This window comes from Eublepharis macularius, chromosome 10 (assembly GCF_028583425.1).
Source record: "Eublepharis macularius isolate TG4126 chromosome 10, MPM_Emac_v1.0, whole genome shotgun sequence".
Classification (NCBI taxonomy): domain Eukaryota; kingdom Metazoa; phylum Chordata; class Lepidosauria; order Squamata; family Eublepharidae; genus Eublepharis; species Eublepharis macularius.
The window spans coordinates 18,569,376-18,591,996 of record NC_072799.1 but is presented as its reverse complement, the minus strand read 5'-3'; the positions used below and the strand labels follow the sequence as shown (position 1 = coordinate 18,591,996).

Sequence of the window (22,621 nt, the reverse complement as noted above, 5' to 3'; positions counted from 1 at the left end):
GGTGTAGTGGTTAAGAGTGGCAGGACTCTAATCTGGAGAGCCAGGTTTGATTCCCCACTCCTCCACTTATAGCTAGTGGGGTGACCTTGGGCTAGTCACAGTTCTCTGGAGCTCTCTCAGCCCCACCCACCTCACAGGGCGTTTTGTTGTGGGGATAATAATGACATACTTTGTAAACCACTCTGAGTGGGCATTAAGTTGTCCTGAAGGGCGGTATATAAATCGAATGTTGTTGTTGTTGTTGTTGTTGTTATTATTATCTTGGTGGGGTTGTGTGTGTGTGTGTGCCAACTTTATGTTGATGACAGCAGAAAAACTAGATGGGTCTGTGGCACCTATGTTTGTGCACATATCTATGTTTTCATGCTCAGAGCAAGGGTAGGCCTGTCGAACTTTAACATCAAAATGGGTATGTGAGTGAGGGAAGCTGTACTGTCCCTTCTGCCTTGCCTTTCTGAGATCCATAGCCCAAGCCCCTTTTCTCTTAGTCTGGCTCACTTCCAAGAGCAGAACTAGGGAAAAACTGGGGGGAAAAAAGAGTTCAGGTGACGGACTGCAAAGAGCTAAGATGGAAAAGAGGCTTTTATACCTCTCACGTATTCTTCACTTTTAATGCTGAAAATGAGACATGCGCTTTATACACAAACGGGGACAACGTGGGACGAACATACATGGGCATCTGCTCACATGTCAGCTTTAGCCCAAATGGTTCCATAAGTGAATTCTGCCGCACCTTGATAAGGCGATCTCCAGGTCGTAATCTCCCGTCGCTTTTGGCAGGGTCCTGAAGGACGTCGTGGATGTAGCAGCCGACACTGTCGTGGCCTTTGGTCACTGTGAAACCAAGGCTGCCCTTTTCTGATTTTGTCAGGACCACTTGTAGCTCCACCTCCTGGAAGAAGAAATGGACATTTCAGTATAAAATACTTCAGGAACCGGCAAAGCACAGTCCAAGCTACCATTACACAAGGATGAAGAGTTTTGAGTCCCCCCTGCTCCAGCTGCTTTTCATGTGATTTGCACATGAATTCACACAAGCAATTCGCACAGGAATAGGCCCTGTATTAATTGGCAGCTATACCTTGCCTTTTCTCCACAATGGGGGGACCCAAAGCGGCTTACATCATTTTCCTTTCCTTCATTTTATCCTCAGAATAACCCTGCGAGATACATTAGGCTGAGAGTGTGTGACTGAAAGTCACCCGGTAAGCTTTCGCGGCACAGTGGAGATTTGAACCTGGATCTCCCAAATCCTAGTCTGGCACTCAAACCGCTACACTTATGCAGTCTATGGCTATCCACTCCCACACTTTTTAGCACAACAAAAGAAAAACATATACAAGAAAGAATTGGAATAATTACCGGTTCATATTCGTCGGCATTTTTCTCCAGTTGGTTGAACAGCGATGCCAGCCCTCCTTGTAGCTCTGTGAATTCTGAGACGGAACAAGCGTTGTTTTCATCTGCTGAGCCAGGTGTGACAGTTCTGCAGTTTGATACCAGTGGCAAATCCAGCAGCAGAGGAGATGGAGGGCAGCTAAATGGGACAATGGGAAGCAAAATGAGGTGGCATTCTGGTGTCCAACTTCTTATCAACCACAGCAGCAGGAACAAGAGATGTACTCTTCGGTATGTTCTTAAGAAACAGGGCCACCATGGCTAACCCAAACAGTAGCTCCATTCATCTTCACAAGCATTTTTATCTGCTTCCAACGAGAAACTCGTAAAAAATTGCCACTGCCCAGGTTGGAATTTCTCCATTTCTCTGTATTGCAGTTCAGCCTTTTGGAGGTGGTCAGAAAGATGTTTACCGTCTTAAGATTAAAAAAGCACTAGGAGAGGGCATGAACCGAAATACGAACCAAAGCTCGTCACGAACCGGGCCTTTTTTGGTTCGCGAACCAGTGGTTTGTCGGAGGGGATTTCTGACGAACTGCAACAATTTTTAGGGTGGTTCATTTGGTTCGTTTTTTGGTTCGTCACTGAAGACAGCCTGGCACTGATCAATCAGTTTTCTAGGCAACAGGAGGTGATGGGCTTTCTGCAGACCTTCTACTGCCCTGGAAGTGACGTGTTCATGAACCAAACGAACTGGTTCACGAACCAGGGAATTTCATTCCGGTTTGTGGTTCGTGAAACTACGAACTGCAACGAACCTCCATTTTTCTAGTTTGAGCCCATCTCTGAAAAGCACTGTTAGACTGAGGGCCAAAGTGAGACATGTACTAAGGGTTTTGCAGCTCCCAGCCATATTTAAGCTCAGTTCTCAGGTGCATGGGGGGCACCATTCCAATGTGGACTGCAGTATGAAGGATGAGAGAATTCAAGTCTCCCCCCACCATGCTGTTTTCCTAGCCTGAAACAGTCCTGAAACAGACACTGAAGCCTGAAACAGACACTGAGAGATTTCTGTCTTTTGGTGTTACACCTCTGAAGATGCCAGCCACAGCTGCTGGCGAAACGTCAGGAACTACAATGCCAAGACCACGGCAATACAGCCCGGAAAACCCACAACAACCATCGTTCTCCGGCCGTGAAAGCCTTTGACAATACATAGTCCTATTTCTGGTCACAAAACATCAGGAGGGAGGCATGAATTCGTCCTTGCTCCATGGTGTCAATCCAAGCAGGGCGCACTTGAGAACTGAATTTTTAAAAAATGCAGGTAGCTCTAGACTTAGAACTCCTAACAGACATCTGGTTTGAGCCTGAGCTCTTTAAGCATATTTGAGGATACTGATGTGATTGCTGGACAGCTCTTTTCTCTATGGCTGTTCTCGATTCCTATAGTTTTAACACAGTTTTTCGGAATGGTTGTTTTTAGCTCTTTTGTAATCTTGTTGAGTCCTGTTTTAGGATACAGGCAGAATAGATGTATATTAAATAAATGAAGGAGGCACACCCCAACAAAATATCCTATTTCTCAGACCAGCCTAGACGTTCCATGGACAGACATATCCACTTATCTGTCCTGTTCACATATGAAGCGGATGTGAGTCTAATGTTTACCTCCAAAGTGGTAGGTAGTTGAAGAGAGGTGAACCCTTTCCCTCCATAACTTCTCTGTGCTCTGAGGCTCCACAAACACAGCTGCCCTGTTGCGTTAAATCTGGCCTGAAGTCACACACTATGTTTGCTAATTAGAGTCACAAAATTAAATTAATCAAAGCAATCAATTCAAAGAGCTAATAAAATCCATCCCGCTGGCATAAACAAGCCATCCTCAACATTCTAAAAATCTTAGTCCATTGATAAAAAGGCCTTCAGAAGACAAACGATATTTGCAGCCTTCTGAAAAGTTCCTGGGTATCTGGACCTTGCAAGACGTATCTGTAGGGATTATGCTTCACATTCTTTCCCAAGGGCAATAAACCTAAAAAGTATGTCAACGCAGGTGAGATTATTATTACCCATGCATGCACAGGAAACCTACCCTTCCTCAGCTTCTAGTTTCCTGGACAACTCATGAGAGGAGTAATATATGGTGCGAATTGCCTCCTCTTTACTACAGGGAGTCTCGTAAGGGCTATGTGCCCGAGCTGCTGATTTGCTTGGCGTCTGGTAACGGGCAGAGCTCCACCTTGGGCTTGCAATCCGGGCTGCGTTTGCCACAAGCTCTTCTCCTCCACTCCCACTGCTATCGCTGTAGCTATCTCTCCTAGATGGGGACTTGATTCGCTTCTTGCCTTGGTCGGTGGCTTCATTTTCATCTGAACTGTCTTCGTGCCCTCCATTCAAGAGCTGGGAGTTACCTTTACCAATGTCTGGGAAAATCTGGGGAGGGGAATGGATTGGTGTCTGTACCAAACAAAAAAGATTCAGAGGAACAAATTATACTGAAGGTAATTTTAGGAAGCAAAGTACATCTATCTGTTCTGTTTTTATCCCATCCTTCCTCTAAGGGGCTCAGAGCAATTAAAACAGTTTTCCTCTCCTCCATTTTATCTTCAAACAACCCTGTGAAGCAGATTAGGCAGAGAGAGAGAGAGTGATTGGTCCAACCTCACCAAGCTTCACGGCTGAACTAGACTATGCACTTGGGTCTTGTCAGTCCTAGGACAATACTCTGTCTGCTATCCCCATTACTGCCTTGCTTTTGAGTCTTACACTAAAGCCGGCAGATGGCATTGATTGTTTGCAGCTGTGCCCAATTCACATCCAGCTCATGGCTATGAAGTACACAAAGCTTCCCACAGACATTCCTATAAAAAAAGGTACCTGTTGTAAACCAGCTCAAGATCTGCATAGGGATATGCAAACACCTGCTAGTTCAGCTCACATTCATCAGCTGTGAACAGGGAGCTGCTTTTCTAATGATCGGTTTGATTTGCCACCCCATTTGTATCTGTTCAGCAAGTTGCTTCACTGTATTCCCTCTTCCTAACCATGCAGTACAGCACAATTGGCTTTTTTGCGCATGTGCATCCTCACACACCCAGCCTGATTTCTACTAGTGCGTAAGTCCTCCACTCGGCGGGCAATTGTTTAAACAAACAAATTATTCACAAATCATATAAACCACAGGAAATGAAAACAATTGCTGGGCTTGGATTTGGATTGGAAGGAGGAATGATCCTTAATTTAATGACTTTAAAATGTCCAAGAAAAGAAATCCTATGAGCAAGCCCTCTACTTATAACAGTTTGGAAATGAAGATGTTTCTTAAGTCTTCCTAAACACGTACCGTTTCATTAAAGGCCTTACCAATAAAGAAGGATCAATTTCTGGTAGTATTCCAGGGAGAGGCCTACAGAGGAGAAGGGTAACTTCAGGAGATGTTCCCCTGAGGGCTGAGATGACTTCCTGCAGGCAGAAGGTAATTAAAACAAAGCACAGAGTTTATGTGCATGAATTCATCAGGGCAACTTATTCTAACACACACGTATGAAGCCAGACACAATAAGAGGTCCTACCCAAGGCCACTGCCCCCAAACCCTCCTCTCTTACCATTCTCCCTACCTATTGTGTGTTATGTGCTGCCAAGTCGCCTCTGACCTATGGCGAGCCTATGAATGAGAGACCTCCAAAATGTCCTGTCATTAACAGACCTACTCACATCCTGCAAACTGGAGGCCGTGGCTTCCTTTATTGAATCAAGCCATCTCATTTTGGGTCTTCCTCTTTTCTTACTGCCTTCCGCTTTTCCTAGCATTATTGACTTTTCCAGAGAACCTTGTCTTCTCATGATGTGACCAAAGTACAATAGTTTTAGTTTTGTCATTTTAGCTTCTAAGGAGAATTCAGGCCTGATTTGATCTAGTACCCACTTATTTGTCTTTTTGGCTGTCCATGGTATCCACAAAACTCTCCTCCAGTACCACATTTCAAATGAATCCATTTTCTTTCTGTCAGCTTTCTGCACTGTCCAACTTTCACATCCGTACATAGTAATGGGGAATGCCATAGTTTGGATTTTCTTGATCTTGGTTCCCTACCTAGGAGCCAGAGTATTTAATGTTTCACTCCCTCTGTTGTCCCAGCATGTCTCAATAACAGTGGGGCAAGCTGTGCCTGCCGAATAAATCTTCCTGAATTCTTGCATCTCGCAAGAGCTCCAGAAACTCTATTGAGCATATGTGTCTTGCTTTGCTATCTTTAAAGATGTGTGGTCCTACCCAAGGCCACTGCCCCCAAACAGGGTTACCAGCCTCCAGGTAGTGGCTGGAGATCTCCTGGAATTACAACTGGTCTCCAGGCCACAGAGATCAGTTCACCTGGAGAAAATGGCTACTTTTGGGGGAAGACTCTATGGCATTATGCCATGCCAAGGTCCTTTCCCTCCCCAAACCCCACTTTCTCCAGGTTTCACCCCCCAGATCTCCAGGAATTTGCCAACTTGGAGCTGGCAACCCTACCCCAAACCTTCCTCTCTTACCATTCTCCCTACCTATTGTGTGTTATGTGCCTCTCCTGGCAATGCTCCCTGGAGGCTGCTGCCCTTCCTAAAATTGCCAACAAAGGCCAATGCTTCATCACACCTCACTGCAGAGGTGGACCTGCAGAGGCGCACTAACCTGTTGGGACAGTCCTTTCAACGAAGCACCATTCACTTTGAGGATGACATCCCCGACCTCAATCTGCCCACTTTCTGCTGCAGGTTGCCCAGGAAAGAGTTTTTTAACCCTGACTATGCTGGAACCCGGCTGTTCCGGTGAAACACTGTCTTCGCGGCAAAAACTGAAGCCCAGGCCTGAACTGTTTTTCATTAGCTGCACCTCAAACGTGTTGTCTGCAAAAGAAATATCAGAGAATTACAAATCACACACACACACACACACACACACACACACACACACTGCTAGGGTATCAAAAGGGCTGGCACTTCCACAACAAGCCAAGACATTCTGATTACCGCCTGTCTGAAAATGGGTGTCATGATACTAGGTCTGTAGTATCTAGGTTTGGCAGCCGGGCCTACTGCAAAAAAATTCACTCTAAGGCCTCAGGCTTCAGAGTGAATTTTCCAGTAGGCCTGGATGCCAATTCTGGCAGCCTATATTTTCAGAGATCCTTATCAGTTTTAGGATTTGACTAAGAGACATTGGAGGCAAATGGAAGCCCCAGGGCTTTTTTTCAGCTGGAACGCGGTGGAACGGAGTTCTGGAACCTCTTGAAAATGGTCACATGGCTGGTGGCTCCGCCCCCTGATCTCCAGACAGAGGGGAGTTGAGATTGCCCTCCATATGGCGGTGTGGAGGGCAATCTAAACTCCCCTCTGTCTGGAGATCAGGGGGCGGGGCCACCAGCCATGTGACCACTGAGTTCCACCACCTCTTTCCCCAGAAAAAAAGCCCTGGGAAGCCCTATCGGTACCAAGAAGGCTGGGTCACGGGAGAACCAACAGAAGGGATAAAGGACCCTGAAGGGAAATATCAATAGTAGACAAGCCTCACATGACCCCTGTTACCTGCGACAATGGGATATTCTTAAGATTCTCACGAAAAACTGAGAAGTGTTCCACCTGAGAATAGCAGTCAGAATTCCAGGAAATAAGCCTTACTTGGGCAGTGAAATGTGGAAGTTGCGCAATCACACAAATAAGGTGTTGGATCCTATGGGTCTGTGCTGCCAACAGGAGTGCCTTTCCCTCGCTCTTCAAGGAGGATCCTCGTGCATCAGGGAAGGCACCAATGTTAGCTTAAAAGATCTGCAGGATCCAATGCAAAATATTCAAATGTCCAGCCAGCTTTGGATAATACGTAACATTCTTAGTGTTCAAACCACTTCATGTATGTGGGGTTGGACCCAACCAGTTTTTCCACTGGTGAAACAGGGAGGACCACCAAAAAGTCTGTGCTGGAGATGGTAAGACCTACATGGACAAAACTCACATGGAACAGCGGATGTAGTAAGGAGGAAAACTGTGAGCAAAAATACTGGAATGTATTAGATGGCATCACTGGGCATGAACACGAACTAATTATTTGTTTTAAAAGACCCCCTGATGTTAAGGACCAACTGGTACACAGTGACATTTCTGTACCTATCCGTATTCAACAAACCTTACCAGGTATGAATCCACCTATGGGCCATTTTAAATGTGGAAACTATTCATACTGTAAATTGAGAATTAATATTATTTATAAATCTTGTTGATAGAAAACAGTGTGAACTAAGAAATTTTACAACCTCTAACTCCAAGGGATTGATATATGCCATTAGGTGCCCATGTCAAAAGTTATATATAGGGGGGGTGAAATCAAAATATTTAAAATTTTGTATTTCAGAATGTAAGAGCAATATTTCCCATAGAAGAATGGAAGCATCTTTTGGTTTCTCATTTCCTTGAGTATCATTAGACTTCCACAGATATTGTCTTTTGGGCCATTCAGAAACGTCAGGTCATAATGTTAAGGTATTATTGAAAAAGTCGGTGGAGTGGATTCTGAGGTTGAGATTGTTGGCCCCTCATGTGTTAAATGGAAGTTGGACTGCCTACATCTGACCTGACTATAAATTATACCAAGCTCTAGACAATTTTTCCATTTGCTCAAGGTGAGAGTTGGAAATGTTTCTGGTTAAGGTATGATACTAGCTACGCCTCCTCATTAGGGACTTTTCCTAAATCTGTGTTCCTCTTTACTTTGTATACAAAGATCTAGTATGCATACCCAAATACTTTGCTTTTACGAACTGTTCTTGTGTTCTATATTTAATAACAACTTTCTATCACAGACTAAATCTATGGTTCCCTATACCATGCTCATGATGTTATTTGGAAGGATTTTTAATGACTTTCTAATTTGATTTTAAATATTTTTTGAATGTCATTGTTTAATTGTTTTTAATTTTATTCTATTAGATCCCCTGGTGAAGCCGTTTGTAAAACGCATTAAGCTCTAAAAAGATCAATAAACTCTTCTCCTATTTCACCTTGCTCTTCTCTTTTCTCTTACTGGATCTTACTGGTGGGGCTTTCTTTTTCTTGGCTTCCGATCAGGGAAGGGGGAGAAAGAAGTGATGAAAAAACAGAATAGTCAAGCAAGAAAGGCAGGCATTAAAAACCACAGATGGACAGCCAGTACGTTGCAGTGCTTAGTGTTGGACTAGGATCAAGGATTCCAAGGTGACATTGTGCCAGCCATTCTCTCTTAGCCTAACCTACCTCACAGGGTTGTTGTAAGAATTAGACAGACAAGAAGAAAGAACAAGGTATGCTACCCTGACTTCCTTACAGGAAGTGTGGGACAGAACTATGACAGTAAGAACGGATTCCATTCAAGGGGTCTGATATAGCACTAGAACATTATTGACCCAAAATGCTTGGCAGTCTAGAGATGAAACATGAGCATTCTTTGAAATCTTTGGAAGTTCAAGCCCACTTTGTAATTCAACCAAAAACTCACCCTCAGTAACAAAGTTATAGTCTCTGGCACTTAAAGTCTTCTTTACTGGTCTCTCCGGAGTGACACTTTGACCGGGCTGGCCTGGAGGTGTGCACTGTGATGTTGCTGGGGCATGGACTTTGGCGGCTGCTAGCTGCCCCTTTTCTAACACAAGGTGAACCTTCTGCAGAAACAAACACAGTTAGAATTAAAATCATAGGCCAATTACACCACCTAGACACAAAAATAAAAGTTTAACTCATGTGGCTTATTCAAACAGTTCTCCCTTAATGGATGAATTTTTGAGCCTGTTCTGGAAAGCCACGTAACAACAACGACGACGACAACGATGACAACAAGTGTACTGTCCCTTCTAGATAGATTATTGCCCCACTCAGAACAGTGAACCAAGTCAGTGTTATTATTATCCCCATGATACAACTGGGGAGCCGGGGCTGGGAGGACTGGCTCACCCAAGGCCACCTGCTGAGCTCAGGGCAGCAATAGGATTCGAACCAGCAGAGTGCTGATTCACAATCCAACCACTTAACCACTATGCTACAGCAGCCTCCTATCCTACCAATGGCAGCTCAAAAGCAGCTTATAAGAAGACCTTGCAGGACACTTTTGGAAGAAGAAATGTCACACACTTCCCTCTCCTCATCCGTGGCAAACAGCAACAGCACTTGCCGTCTACTTCAAAGACCCTGTGACTATAAGCCAACTTATATAAAAGGAGGCAGGACCCACTTGGGACCAAGAACAGCAGTCTTCCCTTCACCTACATGCACTCCTCTCAATGTCAGCATAGTGCATACGTATATTCAAACGGTGTGCTGTTTGCATAAACATGTGCAGTTTTTATACACAGCGTGCTCTGTGTACTTGAGGTAAACATGTGTCGTGGGAGGTGGGACCAATGCACCTGATCATGAGAAGGGCTTGGTTCTCTTTCTGCTCTACGCATGCCAACCCTGAACATACCGATATCACGTATGCTGACCGGGACAGTGTCTTGCTTACTAGGGCAGTGTTTGCCTTTGCAACTGCTGCGGGAGAAACCAAGGCTCTTCTGCCCCCGTTGAGGTTGATGAATGATGGGGGTTGAGGGTTCCTGGGACAAAAAGTGGCCACAAAGAAAGAAGGAGCAGCAGCCGTCGCCTCCTACCTGGCCAGTATTCCTTAGGATTTCCACGGCTTGTTTATGGGTAGCTCCTTCCAAAGTAACACCATTGACAGAGAGAACTCGGTCGCCTACAAGTCAACAATAGAAGATTAAGAAGGAAACGGGGATATCTATTACAGCTATATGCAGATGACCGATCAATTTCTCCTGTACAAGTTTCGTTAAGCAGCCATTCACCTCAGTACAGTTTGTGCAGAAGAAACTTTCAAGCGGGATGAGGAGACACAGACACAAATCACACTGTATCACTCCAAGGGTACCAACAGTGACCAGCCAAATGCTCCCGTAAAGCTCACAAGTCAGGCTTGATGGTTACAGCATCCCTGTTGTTTCTTGCCAGTATCTGACATGAAGATATACTGCTTCTGAATATGGAGGTTCCTTTCCCCTTCAGCATTTTATTCGTGTAAATCACCCCCCTTAGTGCATAAGAACGTTAAGTGGAGCCCTGCTGGATCAGACCAGTGGCCCATCTAGTCCGGCATCCCTTTTTCATACAGTGGCCAGCCAGTTACTCTGCAGGGCCAACAACAGGGCAATAGAGGCCAAGGCCTTCCCCCATGTTGCCTCCTGGCACTAGTATTGAGAGGTTTACTCTCTGCGAACGTGGAGCTTCCCTTTGGTCACCACGGCTAGTAGCCACTTATAGACCTATCTTCCATGAATCTATTTAATCCCCTTTTAAAACTGTCTCTTCTGCCTGTGGCCATCACTACATCCTCTGGCAGCGAATTCCATATTTTAATCACTCGTTGTGCAAAGTGGTATTTCCTTTTGTCTATCCTGAATCTACTGCCCATCGGCTTCTTTTGAGTTCCAGTATTTTGGAAGAGGGAGAAGAAGTTCTTTCTGTACCACTCTCTCCAGGGCTTTTTTTCTGGGAAAAGAGGTGGTGGAACTCAGTGGGTTGCCCTCGGAGAAAATGGTCACATGGCTGGTGGCCCCGCCCCCTGATCTCCAGACAGAGGGGAGTTGAGATTGCCCTCCACGCCGCTCGGCTGTGCGGAGGGCAATCTCAACTCCCCTCTGTCTGGAGATCAGGGGGCGGGGCCTCCAGCCATGTGACCATTTTCAAGAGGTTCCGGAACTCCGTTCCACCACGTTCCCGCTGAAAAAAAAGCCCTGACTCTCTCTATCCTGTGCATCTGACACTATTTGCCTTGGGAAAGGAACAGGTAGGTGGGCATATGGCAGCTCCAAAAGGATGGGTAGCGGTAGATTTAGACAGGACAAAAATGCTGAGGGAAGAAGCTTCTCCACCCCAACTGCTTCGAAGCGTGAAACAAAAAAGTGGGGTGATCCTGCTCAGGGATACCCCAGATCACCCCTAGATTTGACCCTAACTACATAAAACTGGTATCGCACAAAATCTCACCAAACTCTACTGTGAAAAGAAGAAGGACACATGCCTTTTTGAATCCGGCCATCAGCTTCAGCTGCTCCCTTAGGAATAACAGCTTTCACATACAGGCCCCCATGTCTCACATTGGTGTTGACACCACCCTGTGGATAAATGAATTTAGAACACAGATATAAGACAGAAACCAGACATTTACATTCAGAATACTAGCCAAGCTATATAGAACCCCTCCCCCCCCCAACCAAATATTCAAAGCAGGCCATCAGCGAATAAGAGCAGAAGCCAAAAGCAAAACCATCCAAGAACATTCTGAAAGCTGCATTCCAGAAACCCATGCAAAGAGCAGCCAATGCAGAGATGAGATCTCAGACTTCTGGGGACGGAGTGCAGATCCTCCCAGTTCCAGTTGTGAGGACAGCACTGGGAGTGTTAATGCCTACTCTTGTTGGGGACATCATGCACCTTCACCATAGAGAAAACAGAAGGCAAGAAATTAAAAGTCTTCTTATCCTCTTGGCTAGATGATGCTTTCTTTCAGGGCTTTTTTTCTGGGGAAAGAGGTGGTGGAACTCAGTGGGTTGCCCTCAGAGAAAATGGTCACATGGCTGGTGGCCCCGCCCCCTGATCTCCAGACAGAGGGGAGTTTAGATTGCCCTCTGCGCAGCCGAGCGGCACGGAGGGCAATCTCAACTCCCCTCTGTATGGAGATCAGGGGGCGGGGCTACCTGCCATGTGACCATTTTCAAGAGGTGCCGGAACTCCGTTCCACCACGTTCCCGTTGAAAAAAAGCCCTGCTTTCTTTTAACATTTGAAGCCCTGTTGACACTGCCATTTTATTTTCCTGGCAAGGTTCTGATGCCTATTAACAGTTGTGCAACAGGCAAAAATTAAGCAGGCCAATTTCCCCCCTCTAACTCAATGAGAGAAGTTCAGTTGTTGAATTTTTTTCCTGCACTGCAGCTCATAAAGGCAGAGGATCGCTGGCAGAAAAAAACCTGGTCAGTTTTGGCATGAAGTGGCTACTGGACAGGAACTTCATGCCAAAGCTAGGAGGGGTCAGGCAGGAGGCTGTGGGCTCTTAAACCAGCAGCCCGCCTGCCATCTTGAACTGTGGAAACTGAGAGTTGGAAACTGCTACTGCTGCTGTTGGTAAGAAATATATTGATTTGTTTTGCTTTCCACTTCAAATCAGAAATCGTACGTAAAGCATGCAAATCACACTAAAACTATAGCATGTGTCACCAGGAAACAGTGAAAGCATTTTCTAAATTCTCACGTTCATGATTCATTTGAAAAAGAATGAAATTCTAAATACAGTGGGGGATACAACGGCGCTGCCTTTGACAAGCCACCTTTTCTAGCTGCCAGCATTTGTACTGCCCGATGGATCAGCTTTTCAGAATTGTGAAATGTATTATATAACCTTTGGATTGCAAACCCAAAAATGCCCTTCCAGAAAATTCTGACATCCACGCAAAGAGCAATAAACACAAAGGACACTGCGTCATATATCCATGTTTGGAATTTGTCTTTAAAGTGACACTGCCAAGTAGCTCCAGCCCAGGAATACAAGTGTTCTTATTTATAAAGCCAGGTTGTATTTTCCTACAATTTAAGACACTTACAAAAACCAAAATGGACTCTCAGTTGCTGGGCTGTAACCTAGAAATCCTACATTTCACTTTAAATGAGCTGAGGATCTGGGAGCCAAAACAGACATAGCTTTCCCCCCTCCATTTGTGCTCCAAGCTCCTTTGTCTGCCCTTCTGCCTAGCTGAATGTGGAGGGAAACTAAAACAATGCTTGCAATAGCAGGCAGGGCAAGAGGAAAACTGAGGAAATAGGGCAAGAAGAGATACAGCTATTCTGTTTCCTATCTCTGCGGCACTTTAAATATGTAAAGTGCCTTTGAACTGATGTCTGGAAATCTTAAATGTTTGCTGCTCTGGGGACTTTATCTGGGTGGAAAGGTGGCTCAGAAATGTTTTAAATAAATAGATCCAGAGGAGTTAGCCGTGTTAGTCTGTAGTTGCAAAATAGTAGAATCCAGTAGCACTTTAAGACTAACCAACTTTATTATAGCATAAGCTTTTGAGAACCACAGCAAAATCTGTCGAGAACCACAGCATCTGATGAAGAGAGCTGTGATTCTTGAACGCTTATGCTACAATAAAGTTGGTTAGTCTTAAAAGGTGCTACTGGACTCTTTAAAGAAATAGATAACATACAAATAAATACTTGATGGCATTCTGCTTTGAAACCAGCAGAGGGAGCTCACATGATTAGGGAGAAAAGAAATCTAAACTGATGCTTGCCTCTTTTAGGAATTCCTCCTAAAGACATGGATTACCATATTTATCACAGAGTACAAGCAGTACAGATATGTTATGGTATAGGGGCTCAGCATCCCATTAAAATTACTGCATAGCTCCTTAGGAAACAGATTTCTCAGAGGCATACATGGCTCTTCCTTTAGAAAGTCTTTATGTTGGGCAGTCACTTGAGAAACAATTCATGCCATTGGGATTTGGGTTCTAATATCTTACTTTCAACAGATGCTGTTTTTGGGCAGACTCAATGATATTTTCCACATGGGGATGGGCTTGTGTAGTTTCCCTGTTGCTACTGCACCAGTAAATACAGTGCAGTGGTAACCGGGATTCCCCATCGCAGGTTTCCCCGGTATTTTTTAATCTGTGATTTAATAGTATCATATTTACATACTATATTATATTTACATTACTATTGCACTAAATCGTGCATCAAGTTCTCTGAGTTCCCAGCTTTCATTAAAACGATAAGTCTCTAGCCTGTTTTGTAGCAGGGATATGCTTTTCCTCATATATCTCTATAACAAAAAGGGCAACAGTCTTTTTTTTTTTAAGAAAGCTGTGAATTCGGAGAACCTGATGCATATTTTGGTATAAGGCTATTAAATCACCAATTTAAAAAGAAAAGAAAAACCCTCTGCAGAAGGGATAGGAAATGGATACTATGAGAAAAAAGTCTGCTGTGTGGATGGGCGGGACTGGGAAAATCCAAATTTTCCACCCACATGGCAGCCACCCAGGCTTTGCTGCCATTTTTCCCAAAAGCAAAGCAGGTTGGAGAAAGATTTTTTAAAAAGCCAGGGAAACCCTGGGAGGTACATGAATGCACCGCAATGCTGTGAGGAAGCAGGAAAAAAAACCACTTCCTAACAGCGTGGGGCAAATAAACCATGTGAAACTATCGAATCTGAACACACAGTTTAATTAAACTAAGGACAGTGTAAGTATGTAAACAGGGGCTGCTGTACTAATTATAGCTGCTGGTGGTGGCAGACAGTGCCCTCAAGTCATAGTTGATTTACAGTGACCTCAGTGGGGTTTTCATGGCAAGAGACTAACAGAGGTGGTTTGCCATTGCCTGCCTCTGCAACCCTGGTCTTCGCTAGAGGTCGCCCATCCAATTACTAACCAAGGCTGACCCCGCTTAGCTTCTGAGACCTGATGAGATCAGGCTAGCCAAGTCAGGGCAATTATAGCTAGTAAGTGACCGTAAAACCAGGATATAAAGCTAGTTTATTACATGTACAAACATGGACATTCTGGCTTGTTTCCAGGTGGTCTCCTTATGTGTTCCCTAACTACAGACTCATCTGACCACAGTGAAGGTGATGAAACCAGCATTTGTTGAGGAAGATCAGTATGTAAGTAATCATCTGCAACTGGATCTTGTTTTCACAAGCTAACCATTCTTAAAATAAACCAAAGTTTTTGTGTTAGGTGCGAATTAAGCCAGCAATGACCTCAATTCACTGATTTCGGAGGCCCTACCACAGGGAGGAGCCATCCAGTAAGATTCTAAATACAAACAGGGAAAAGCATCTTCTAACATTTTTAATGCAGTTATCAATGTGGGCTGCGATCCAATGCTAATTTATCTGTGATTTAGAGTGACTTTCAATTCACATTGTAACCCCCACCCCCAAAATCTGGTGATTCCTCTGGCAATCACATGGAAGTGTGTGTGTTATGTGCCGTCAAGTTGTTTCCGACCTATGGCGACCCTATGTGCCGTCAATTGTCCGATAGTTACTGCACTCCTTGGCGTCCCCTTTTTTGGGGATTGGAATGTAGACAGAGCATTTCCAGCTGGTGGGCCATTGTTTTGTTTTCCATATTTGTTGACATATTCTTGTTAAGATTCTGATGGACTCCACTTCTGTGGCTTGAAATAGCTCTATTGGTATTCCATCTCCTCCAGGTGCTTTGGAAGTATGGCTATCAAATTTATGTTTGAAGACCCAATTAATTTTACCAGATGCATGTACACAGGGGTCGAAAGCCAGGAAACACCCAGCAATTGTAATATGAGAGCTGCCCTGAGTTACACACAGATTTATGGAGGGCTTTTGGAAAGGCTGAAAGATTAACTGCAAAAGTAACTTGACAGTGTCTCTTTAAGGTCCACTGCTACCCTGTAAAGCAGACATTTTAACAGGTCATCTGGAGTGGAGAAGAAGAGAAAACAGCTAAAAACCTTGTCAAACAGTACCGTGACACTTATTCCCAAGCCGTTCTCATTTTTGACTAGTTCGACCTCAAAGATATCCCCTGGTTTAAGAGGCAGCGCAGGAAATTTTTTAGAATTCATCAAGCTGGCCGAATTCATGGAAGAAGGCTCCTTGATACGAAAAAGAAACACACAAGATAAAAAAGGAGGGAAGAAAAAAGAACAATACCCAGTTAGAGCCATAACCAGTGATTAGGATCATATTGCATATTTATGGGGATAGCCAAAGGTTTGAAAAAGACTATGAATACAGGGACACATTTTTGAAAGAGGAAGGCAGAAACCTGTATCAAAACATAAAGCAAATTTATCCCACTGCAAATAGCATTTAGAACAATGTTAACAGTGTCTTAAAATAAATCCTGGAGCCCACGTGAGTCAACATATAGGCACCAACTGCTTCCTAGAATGAAGGTATCAATATGCTAATAATTCCATGCAACAGAATGTTTGCTGCAATATCTCAGTGAGATGCAGAAGCCATGTGGGTTGATGGCCTATGGGAATCTCACATGACCCAGGCAAAATATGTGGGCATGGTCAGGATGTGGTTGGAGATGGGAATGGATATGATTTTTTTTTTAAGCAAGAGGGAGAAACTCCAGTTCTGGCTGCTAAAGTTAAAATCCACTAATGTTAAACTTGATAAAATCCTACAGATTTCAATTGGAGAGTTAAGCGTATGCTTACATCACTCCCAGTGGGTGTGAGTGTGTGTGTGTGGGGGAAATGGAACTTAAACTGTGTTTTAACTTTGGCTTGATGGTACTCAAATGCAGAACTGTTACAGTTGGGTCGATCCAGCCAACTTTTTTGCTCCACCTCTCTGAATTATCCTCTTTCCTACATCCCTGTCCCGGAATAGCTTTTGTCCATGCTGGTTCTATGATTGACAAGACAGACTTTGCAGGTGGTGAAAGGAGACCTCTGCACCTATTTTCACCAGCAGAAAAGCTGGTTGGCTCCAACCCATAATCACATTCCCCGATATTCTGATGATTTGTATCAGGCAAAGTGAACTGTTCACTTTCCTCTACATATCTGCACACAAAGGTTGATAGGTTAGATTGATTGCAACAGCTTCCTTTTTTCCTTCTCACTAGCAGCCCCTGAACTGTAGTGAACAGGCCCCTCAATGGTACAAGCAGAATCCACCATTTTGTAAATTCAGAGAGATTTTTAAAAATGCCTCGGAGACTGAAACAGGGACAATTAAGGCTACTTAATTGTATAAACAATTCTGGTGCTTGAGAACCAAATTCCTCACAAGATATAACAAGAGCATTGTCACTTCCAAGAAGGGAAAGTGATTTGTTAAGATGTTTAGCATGCTGTGCAAAACTCCTATTAGAATAATCCACATCCATGCTGAGAAAACGTGACATGAAGTGACTTGTTCAGGCAGGTGGAAAAATCTCAGACTAGTCATTAAGCAAGCTTAAATGAGTTCTCAGAAGCAAAACCTGGGCACCTGACCAGTTCTTTCCTTGGTCATATACTGATACGCTTGTAAGGAGTTTCACTCGGGGAAAATCAGGACCCAAAATGTTAGGACAAAATTGCATAAAGCAATTATGAAAACAAAAGCACCCCTGGTCTGACCCCATCCTATCCATTATCCTCCACTGTCTTAATTTCTAAACGAATAAAAACGAATGAATAAATGGCATATTTCAGAATAAAAATGCAACATAGAAATGGACTGTGCCTTTCTAGCTGGCATCTGCTCCTGGCTGCTGGAGTAAGTTGCTTCATCCATGTCAGAATCCCCTCGGTCAGAAAACTCAGCGGTCTCCGCCATCCCAGCCTGTTTTGTTTTTGCCTGGTTAGTCTCAGAGGAGGGCCTGTTTTTTTCATTGCAACTGGAAAAGACAAGCTGGGAGTCGTGGCAGTGTTGCAGCTCCTGCTGTACCCTGTTGTTGACATGGTTGCCAAAAACACCATTGGACTGACTTTGGGATAGGCTGGCGCTCTCCGTTCTGGAATCTTGAGAGCTCAAGCTTCCATCCCGTTTGCCTGAGCGAAGGCCGTCCGGACTCCCGGATGGGGGCCTCTGGTGACCGGGAGGCCTGCTGTGTTCCTCTGAAGATGACTCCGCCTCATTGTCCTGTGTCCATGAAGGCCCCTTTAAACGTTCTTTCGTACCACTGAGGAGACTCAATAATTCTAAGGACAAAGGAAAATAACCAACTTTTAAGTGCCTTCAAATGCCCGTTCAGTGCTTGAAACGATAATTATGAAAGATTAGGTGGCTGAGGGGATTTATAGGCCCAGTTGCCAAACTAAGGGCCAATCCACATATTACAAAGTCCACATGACCCCCACAAGAACTCATGTTCTAGGAGTTACCAGATGGGAACCTAATTCCCAGACAGGCTGGGATCCAATATGGATTGAGACCACAACACAGCTTCATAGGGTTAGCAGGTCCAGGTTGGGAAATTCCTGGAGATTTTGGGGGAGGAGCTTGGAAAGAGTGGAGTTTGGGAAGGGGAGGGGCATCAATGAGGTGTAATGCCATAGAGTCCACCCTCCAAAACAGCCATTTTCTCCAGGGGAACTGATCTCTGTGGCCTGGAGATCGGTTGCAATTCTGGGAGATCTCCAGCCATCACCTGGAGTCTGGCAACCCTAGCTTCATCCTCCCCCTGCCATGCCAGGCTTCTTCCTGACACGAAATAGCTCCCCACTATTTGCCCAGCAGATAAACTTACATTTAATTTCCCCAACGGTGCAAATAATGCCCCCCCCCCCCCGCCAACAGAACAGGAAACAGACCAGAATGGCAAACCTTTTTTCCTCACAGCAAATTCCCTATCTAATTTAGAGTAATTTTTGTGTTTTTATCTTTTAACTTATAAAACAATGCTAACTGAATATGAACTTATTAGTACTGCAAGCCTTCTGAGTCACTTACATACTTAGCCCAGTCCTGCTAAAACCTTCTCTCTAAAAGGGCCTTCTAAGCCAACCTAAAGGTGGGAAAATGTTTGCATCTTGGCATGCTCGACAAGGCAGCTGGTCTAGAATTTTAACAATTTCACCCTTGTTAACAATTTCACCATTATTAACAATCCCTTACAGAATGCATTATTCTTTTGTGTGTTTTGACTTGTCTGTAGAGCGTGACTGACAGAGGCTCACAACAAATGAAACTGATACTGATGTACTAGTAATTCACTGAGACTGAAATGGCCATATAAACTACTTTTATACAACAGTGCATCAAAGGGGAAAAAAGAAACCTATTCTGAACTGCAGATTATTGGCTTAGAAAAAGTTACAGACTTCACCAGTGATTTATCTAAAAGATTTTTTTTGTAACGCAAGAATGTGGGAGCACCTTTGGTAGATCTCTCTTTAGGCTGGGAAACCACAAGGGTCACATCGTTAGGAGCCCTCTCAATAATTTCGAGCACAGTGTGATGGCTGACTCCTTCCAAGCTCATGCTGTTCACCGATATCAGACGATCACCTAGGCAGAGAGATTGACGCAACGATGAGAAATCCAACATTTGTAATTCAAGCCTTTATTAAAAGGCTGTAGAGAAATTCACCAGGCAAGGCTGATGTGCTGTTTCCCACAATTCAACATGTTGCTTGTGGAAACCTCCCCAACATAAGGGCCATTTCCACATGGCTTACCTTCCCTCAGAATGACCCAGAACATTGTGCAAAAACCGTGGAAGATCGCGTTTTCTCGAGCGACCCAGAACATCGCACAAAAACCATGGAAGATCGCGTTTTCTCGCACGACATCACGCAAATCTCATGCGAGAAAACGCGATCTTCTGCCTTTTTTGCGCGATGTTCCACATCATTCCGAGGGAAGGTAAGCTGTGTGGAAACAGCTAAGCTTTGCTAATATGAATAATAGTTGCACAGTACCAATTCCTAGCAGAATGCATCCTGGATTTTTGGACAATGCCCATCTGGAATAGCAAGAGGAATGAACTGGAACTTTCTGCAAAGGGTTCCTCATGTCACTGGCAGGGAACTGTACATATGATGGCTAAGAAAGGCCCCCCTCAACTTCTCTAGGCCATCTTACAGTTTGACATTAGACCTGTACAGACAACCCATCTGTGCACTGACTAACCGTGCAGGGAGGAAGAGCAGGCATGAGAGCACTAGACAAGCCGCCTGTATCCACATGATCGCTGAGTCCTGCGCATGGCAACAACTCAGCAATCACGGGGAGGAAGACCAACACGTTCACGCACACTCTCTAACCTCATGTGGCAAGTCCACGTGTGGATAGGTCATCAATAGACGGCGACTATGCAAAGCAAAAGCCCTCAAACTTGGCATCCCTACTAAGCATACCCAGTTTGGTGTTGTGGTTAAGAGGGGCAGGACTCTAATCTGGAGAACTGAGTTTGATTCCCCACTCCTCCGCTTGAAGCCACCTGGATGACCTGGGGTCAGTCACAGCTCTCTCGGAGCTCTCTCAGCCCCACCCACCTCACAGGGTGATTGTCGTGAGGATAATCATAACACACTTTGTAAACCGCTCTGAGTGGGTGTTACATTGTCCTGAAGGGCAGTATATAAATGGAATGTTATGTTATTACAGTCCCTAGTCCTGTGAGCTTGCCACCTGTTCCTTATTTCCAGCAATTGTTCCTTACTGAGTATTAAGAGAATTACTCATGGAAAAGATGAACCACAGCTGCAAAAAAAATTAAAATCAACTTTAATTTACTAGGTTGGTACAGTCTAACATTCTGACACATGTTGTTCTCTTCCAGTCTCATAATGTGTTCCTTATTTCAGAGCTCTTCAAGTGACACGCCAGCTCTCCTTGGGACGGAATCTGGGCATGAGACCTGGCACTGGGGAAACGAGCTCTTTAAAAGCTTCTGTTACTCCTTTGCGGTCAAGCCTGGGTAATGGCAAGTTAGGATGTTTTTTTACATCTTGGACTCAAACCCATCCTTTAACGCAAACTGCAAGATGGGGCCCACTTGACTGGTTTTATTTTGTATCTCTCTGACTTATGAAACCTCTGCCGCTTTCTTTTTTTTAATTGCCTTTTTATTTTACACGCTGAAAAACATATCCAACAGAGAGTTCAATAATGGTTCAGTGTGACAAGCACACTGTAAATATAATACATTAACTCAAGATTCAGTGAGTAATTCCGCACATGTTGGATAATGCACTTCCAATCCTCTTTATAGATCATTTGTAACGGATTTTTTCGTGTGCGGAACAAAAAATCCACCACAAACGACTGATAAAGTGCATTGAAAGTGCATTACCCAACGTGTGCGGAATCAGCCAGTAAGGCAAGCAAAGTATAAATAGTTAACTTAATCACTTCCTTCAAGTATTTCATGTAAATCGAAATCAGTTATCCATCGGATTCATCATTTGCCTTCAGACGTCAATGCTTTTAAAAGGTTTTTCTTTTTAAATAAGCCATCAATTTGATCATACAAAATTTCATAATTTCTCTAACCGCTCCTTTTTACTTGGGAGGGAGTTTTTCTTCCAATGTCTGGCACTGATGATACGAGCAGTTGTTATTGCATATAGGGACCAGCTCTTGAAGTGAAAACGGGATATCTACAACATTATTTAATAACAACAATTCTGGTGTGCATGCAATCATATATCCTATGGCCAGTGAAATATTTGCTACTACTGTTTTCCAGTATTTTACCACTTGCAAGCACTCCTACCATATCCGGAAAAAGTGGCATTATCATTGTTGAAAAACCAACAGCTTTTTGTGTTATAAATTTAAGAAAGCCTATTTGGTGGAAAATACCATTGATTTGTCATTTTAATTACATCCTCTCTTAAGGAAAGATTCACTGAAAACGTTGATCCTCTTATAAACATATAATTCCATAAAGCTGGATTTACTTGATGACCTAAATCGGTCTGCCACTTTTGGGGGGGGGGGTAAGTTTTCTCCGTCTTACACTGGTTTAGACTGGAGTAACTCTCCATAGGATTGCACTTTAAGTCTATCAACATATAATAAATGAAGGAAATAAGCCTTGTTTCCCCTTGTACAGCTAGCTCTTCAAATTTTGTTCGCCCTCATAAGAGGATTCCTCTCTTTAATTGTGAGACAAGAATGCTTTTCATCTGTAAATACTGAAATAAAGAAACATCTGTGCCTCCTTTTTCCATCACAGCTTCATAGGTTACAACATTATTCAGTCTCCACTATGATACCTGGCATATCTAGAGCATTCCCAGTATTTAAAAGCATTGGGGACATGTGTCATGTCTGTCACCCATCCATGCCATTATTTTCAGCTGATGTGTTACCATGAACCATTGTTCTCTGCTGTGCCTTGATGTCATATTGCTAATGCCGTAACTTGCCTTGCATTCACAGGCCTGTTGTATCCAAAGTGTCTTATCTCTTGTGCTTTGAAGCTCAGTGTCTCCGACCTTGCAAACATGCTGGTTCTCAGGGGGAGAAGAATACTGTGTCTCATTCCTAATCTATTGCCTCTCTTGTATCCAGACAAAGCATTCAAACTATTTAGGGAGTTCTCAGGACCGCTTTGCGCCAAAAGTTATGTTTTCCTGTTGGCGGGGGGGGGGGGGGGATGAGTACTTGGGACCTATATGAACCATAGTTTTACAGATCTTGTTATTCCTGTCAATTTTTGATCAACCTGTGGACATATCTATGAACATGACTTGATTCCTGAATAAAGCCTTTT

At 44.0% G+C, this 22,621-nt stretch overlaps 1 protein-coding gene across 1 annotated transcript in view; it reads right to left on the bottom strand.

Moving 5' to 3' along the window:
• Positions 1 to 22,621, bottom strand: part of PTPN13 (protein tyrosine phosphatase non-receptor type 13) — a 195,898-nt gene that overhangs the window by 27,553 nt on the left and 145,724 nt on the right. Inside the window, exons 22-32 of the mRNA XM_054989766.1 lie at positions 19,273 to 19,404; positions 17,638 to 18,095; positions 15,912 to 16,040; positions 11,421 to 11,514; positions 9,994 to 10,079; positions 8,847 to 9,009; positions 6,015 to 6,229; positions 4,705 to 4,803; positions 3,434 to 3,798; positions 1,363 to 1,537; positions 734 to 892 (exon numbers count right to left, since the gene is read on the bottom strand). Of these exons, the coding sequence (XP_054845741.1) occupies positions 734 to 892; positions 1,363 to 1,537; positions 3,434 to 3,798; positions 4,705 to 4,803; positions 6,015 to 6,229; positions 8,847 to 9,009; positions 9,994 to 10,079; positions 11,421 to 11,514; positions 15,912 to 16,040; positions 17,638 to 18,095; positions 19,273 to 19,404 (2,075 nt within the window). The remainder of the gene's footprint in view (positions 1 to 733; positions 893 to 1,362; positions 1,538 to 3,433; positions 3,799 to 4,704; positions 4,804 to 6,014; positions 6,230 to 8,846; positions 9,010 to 9,993; positions 10,080 to 11,420; positions 11,515 to 15,911; positions 16,041 to 17,637; positions 18,096 to 19,272; positions 19,405 to 22,621) is intronic.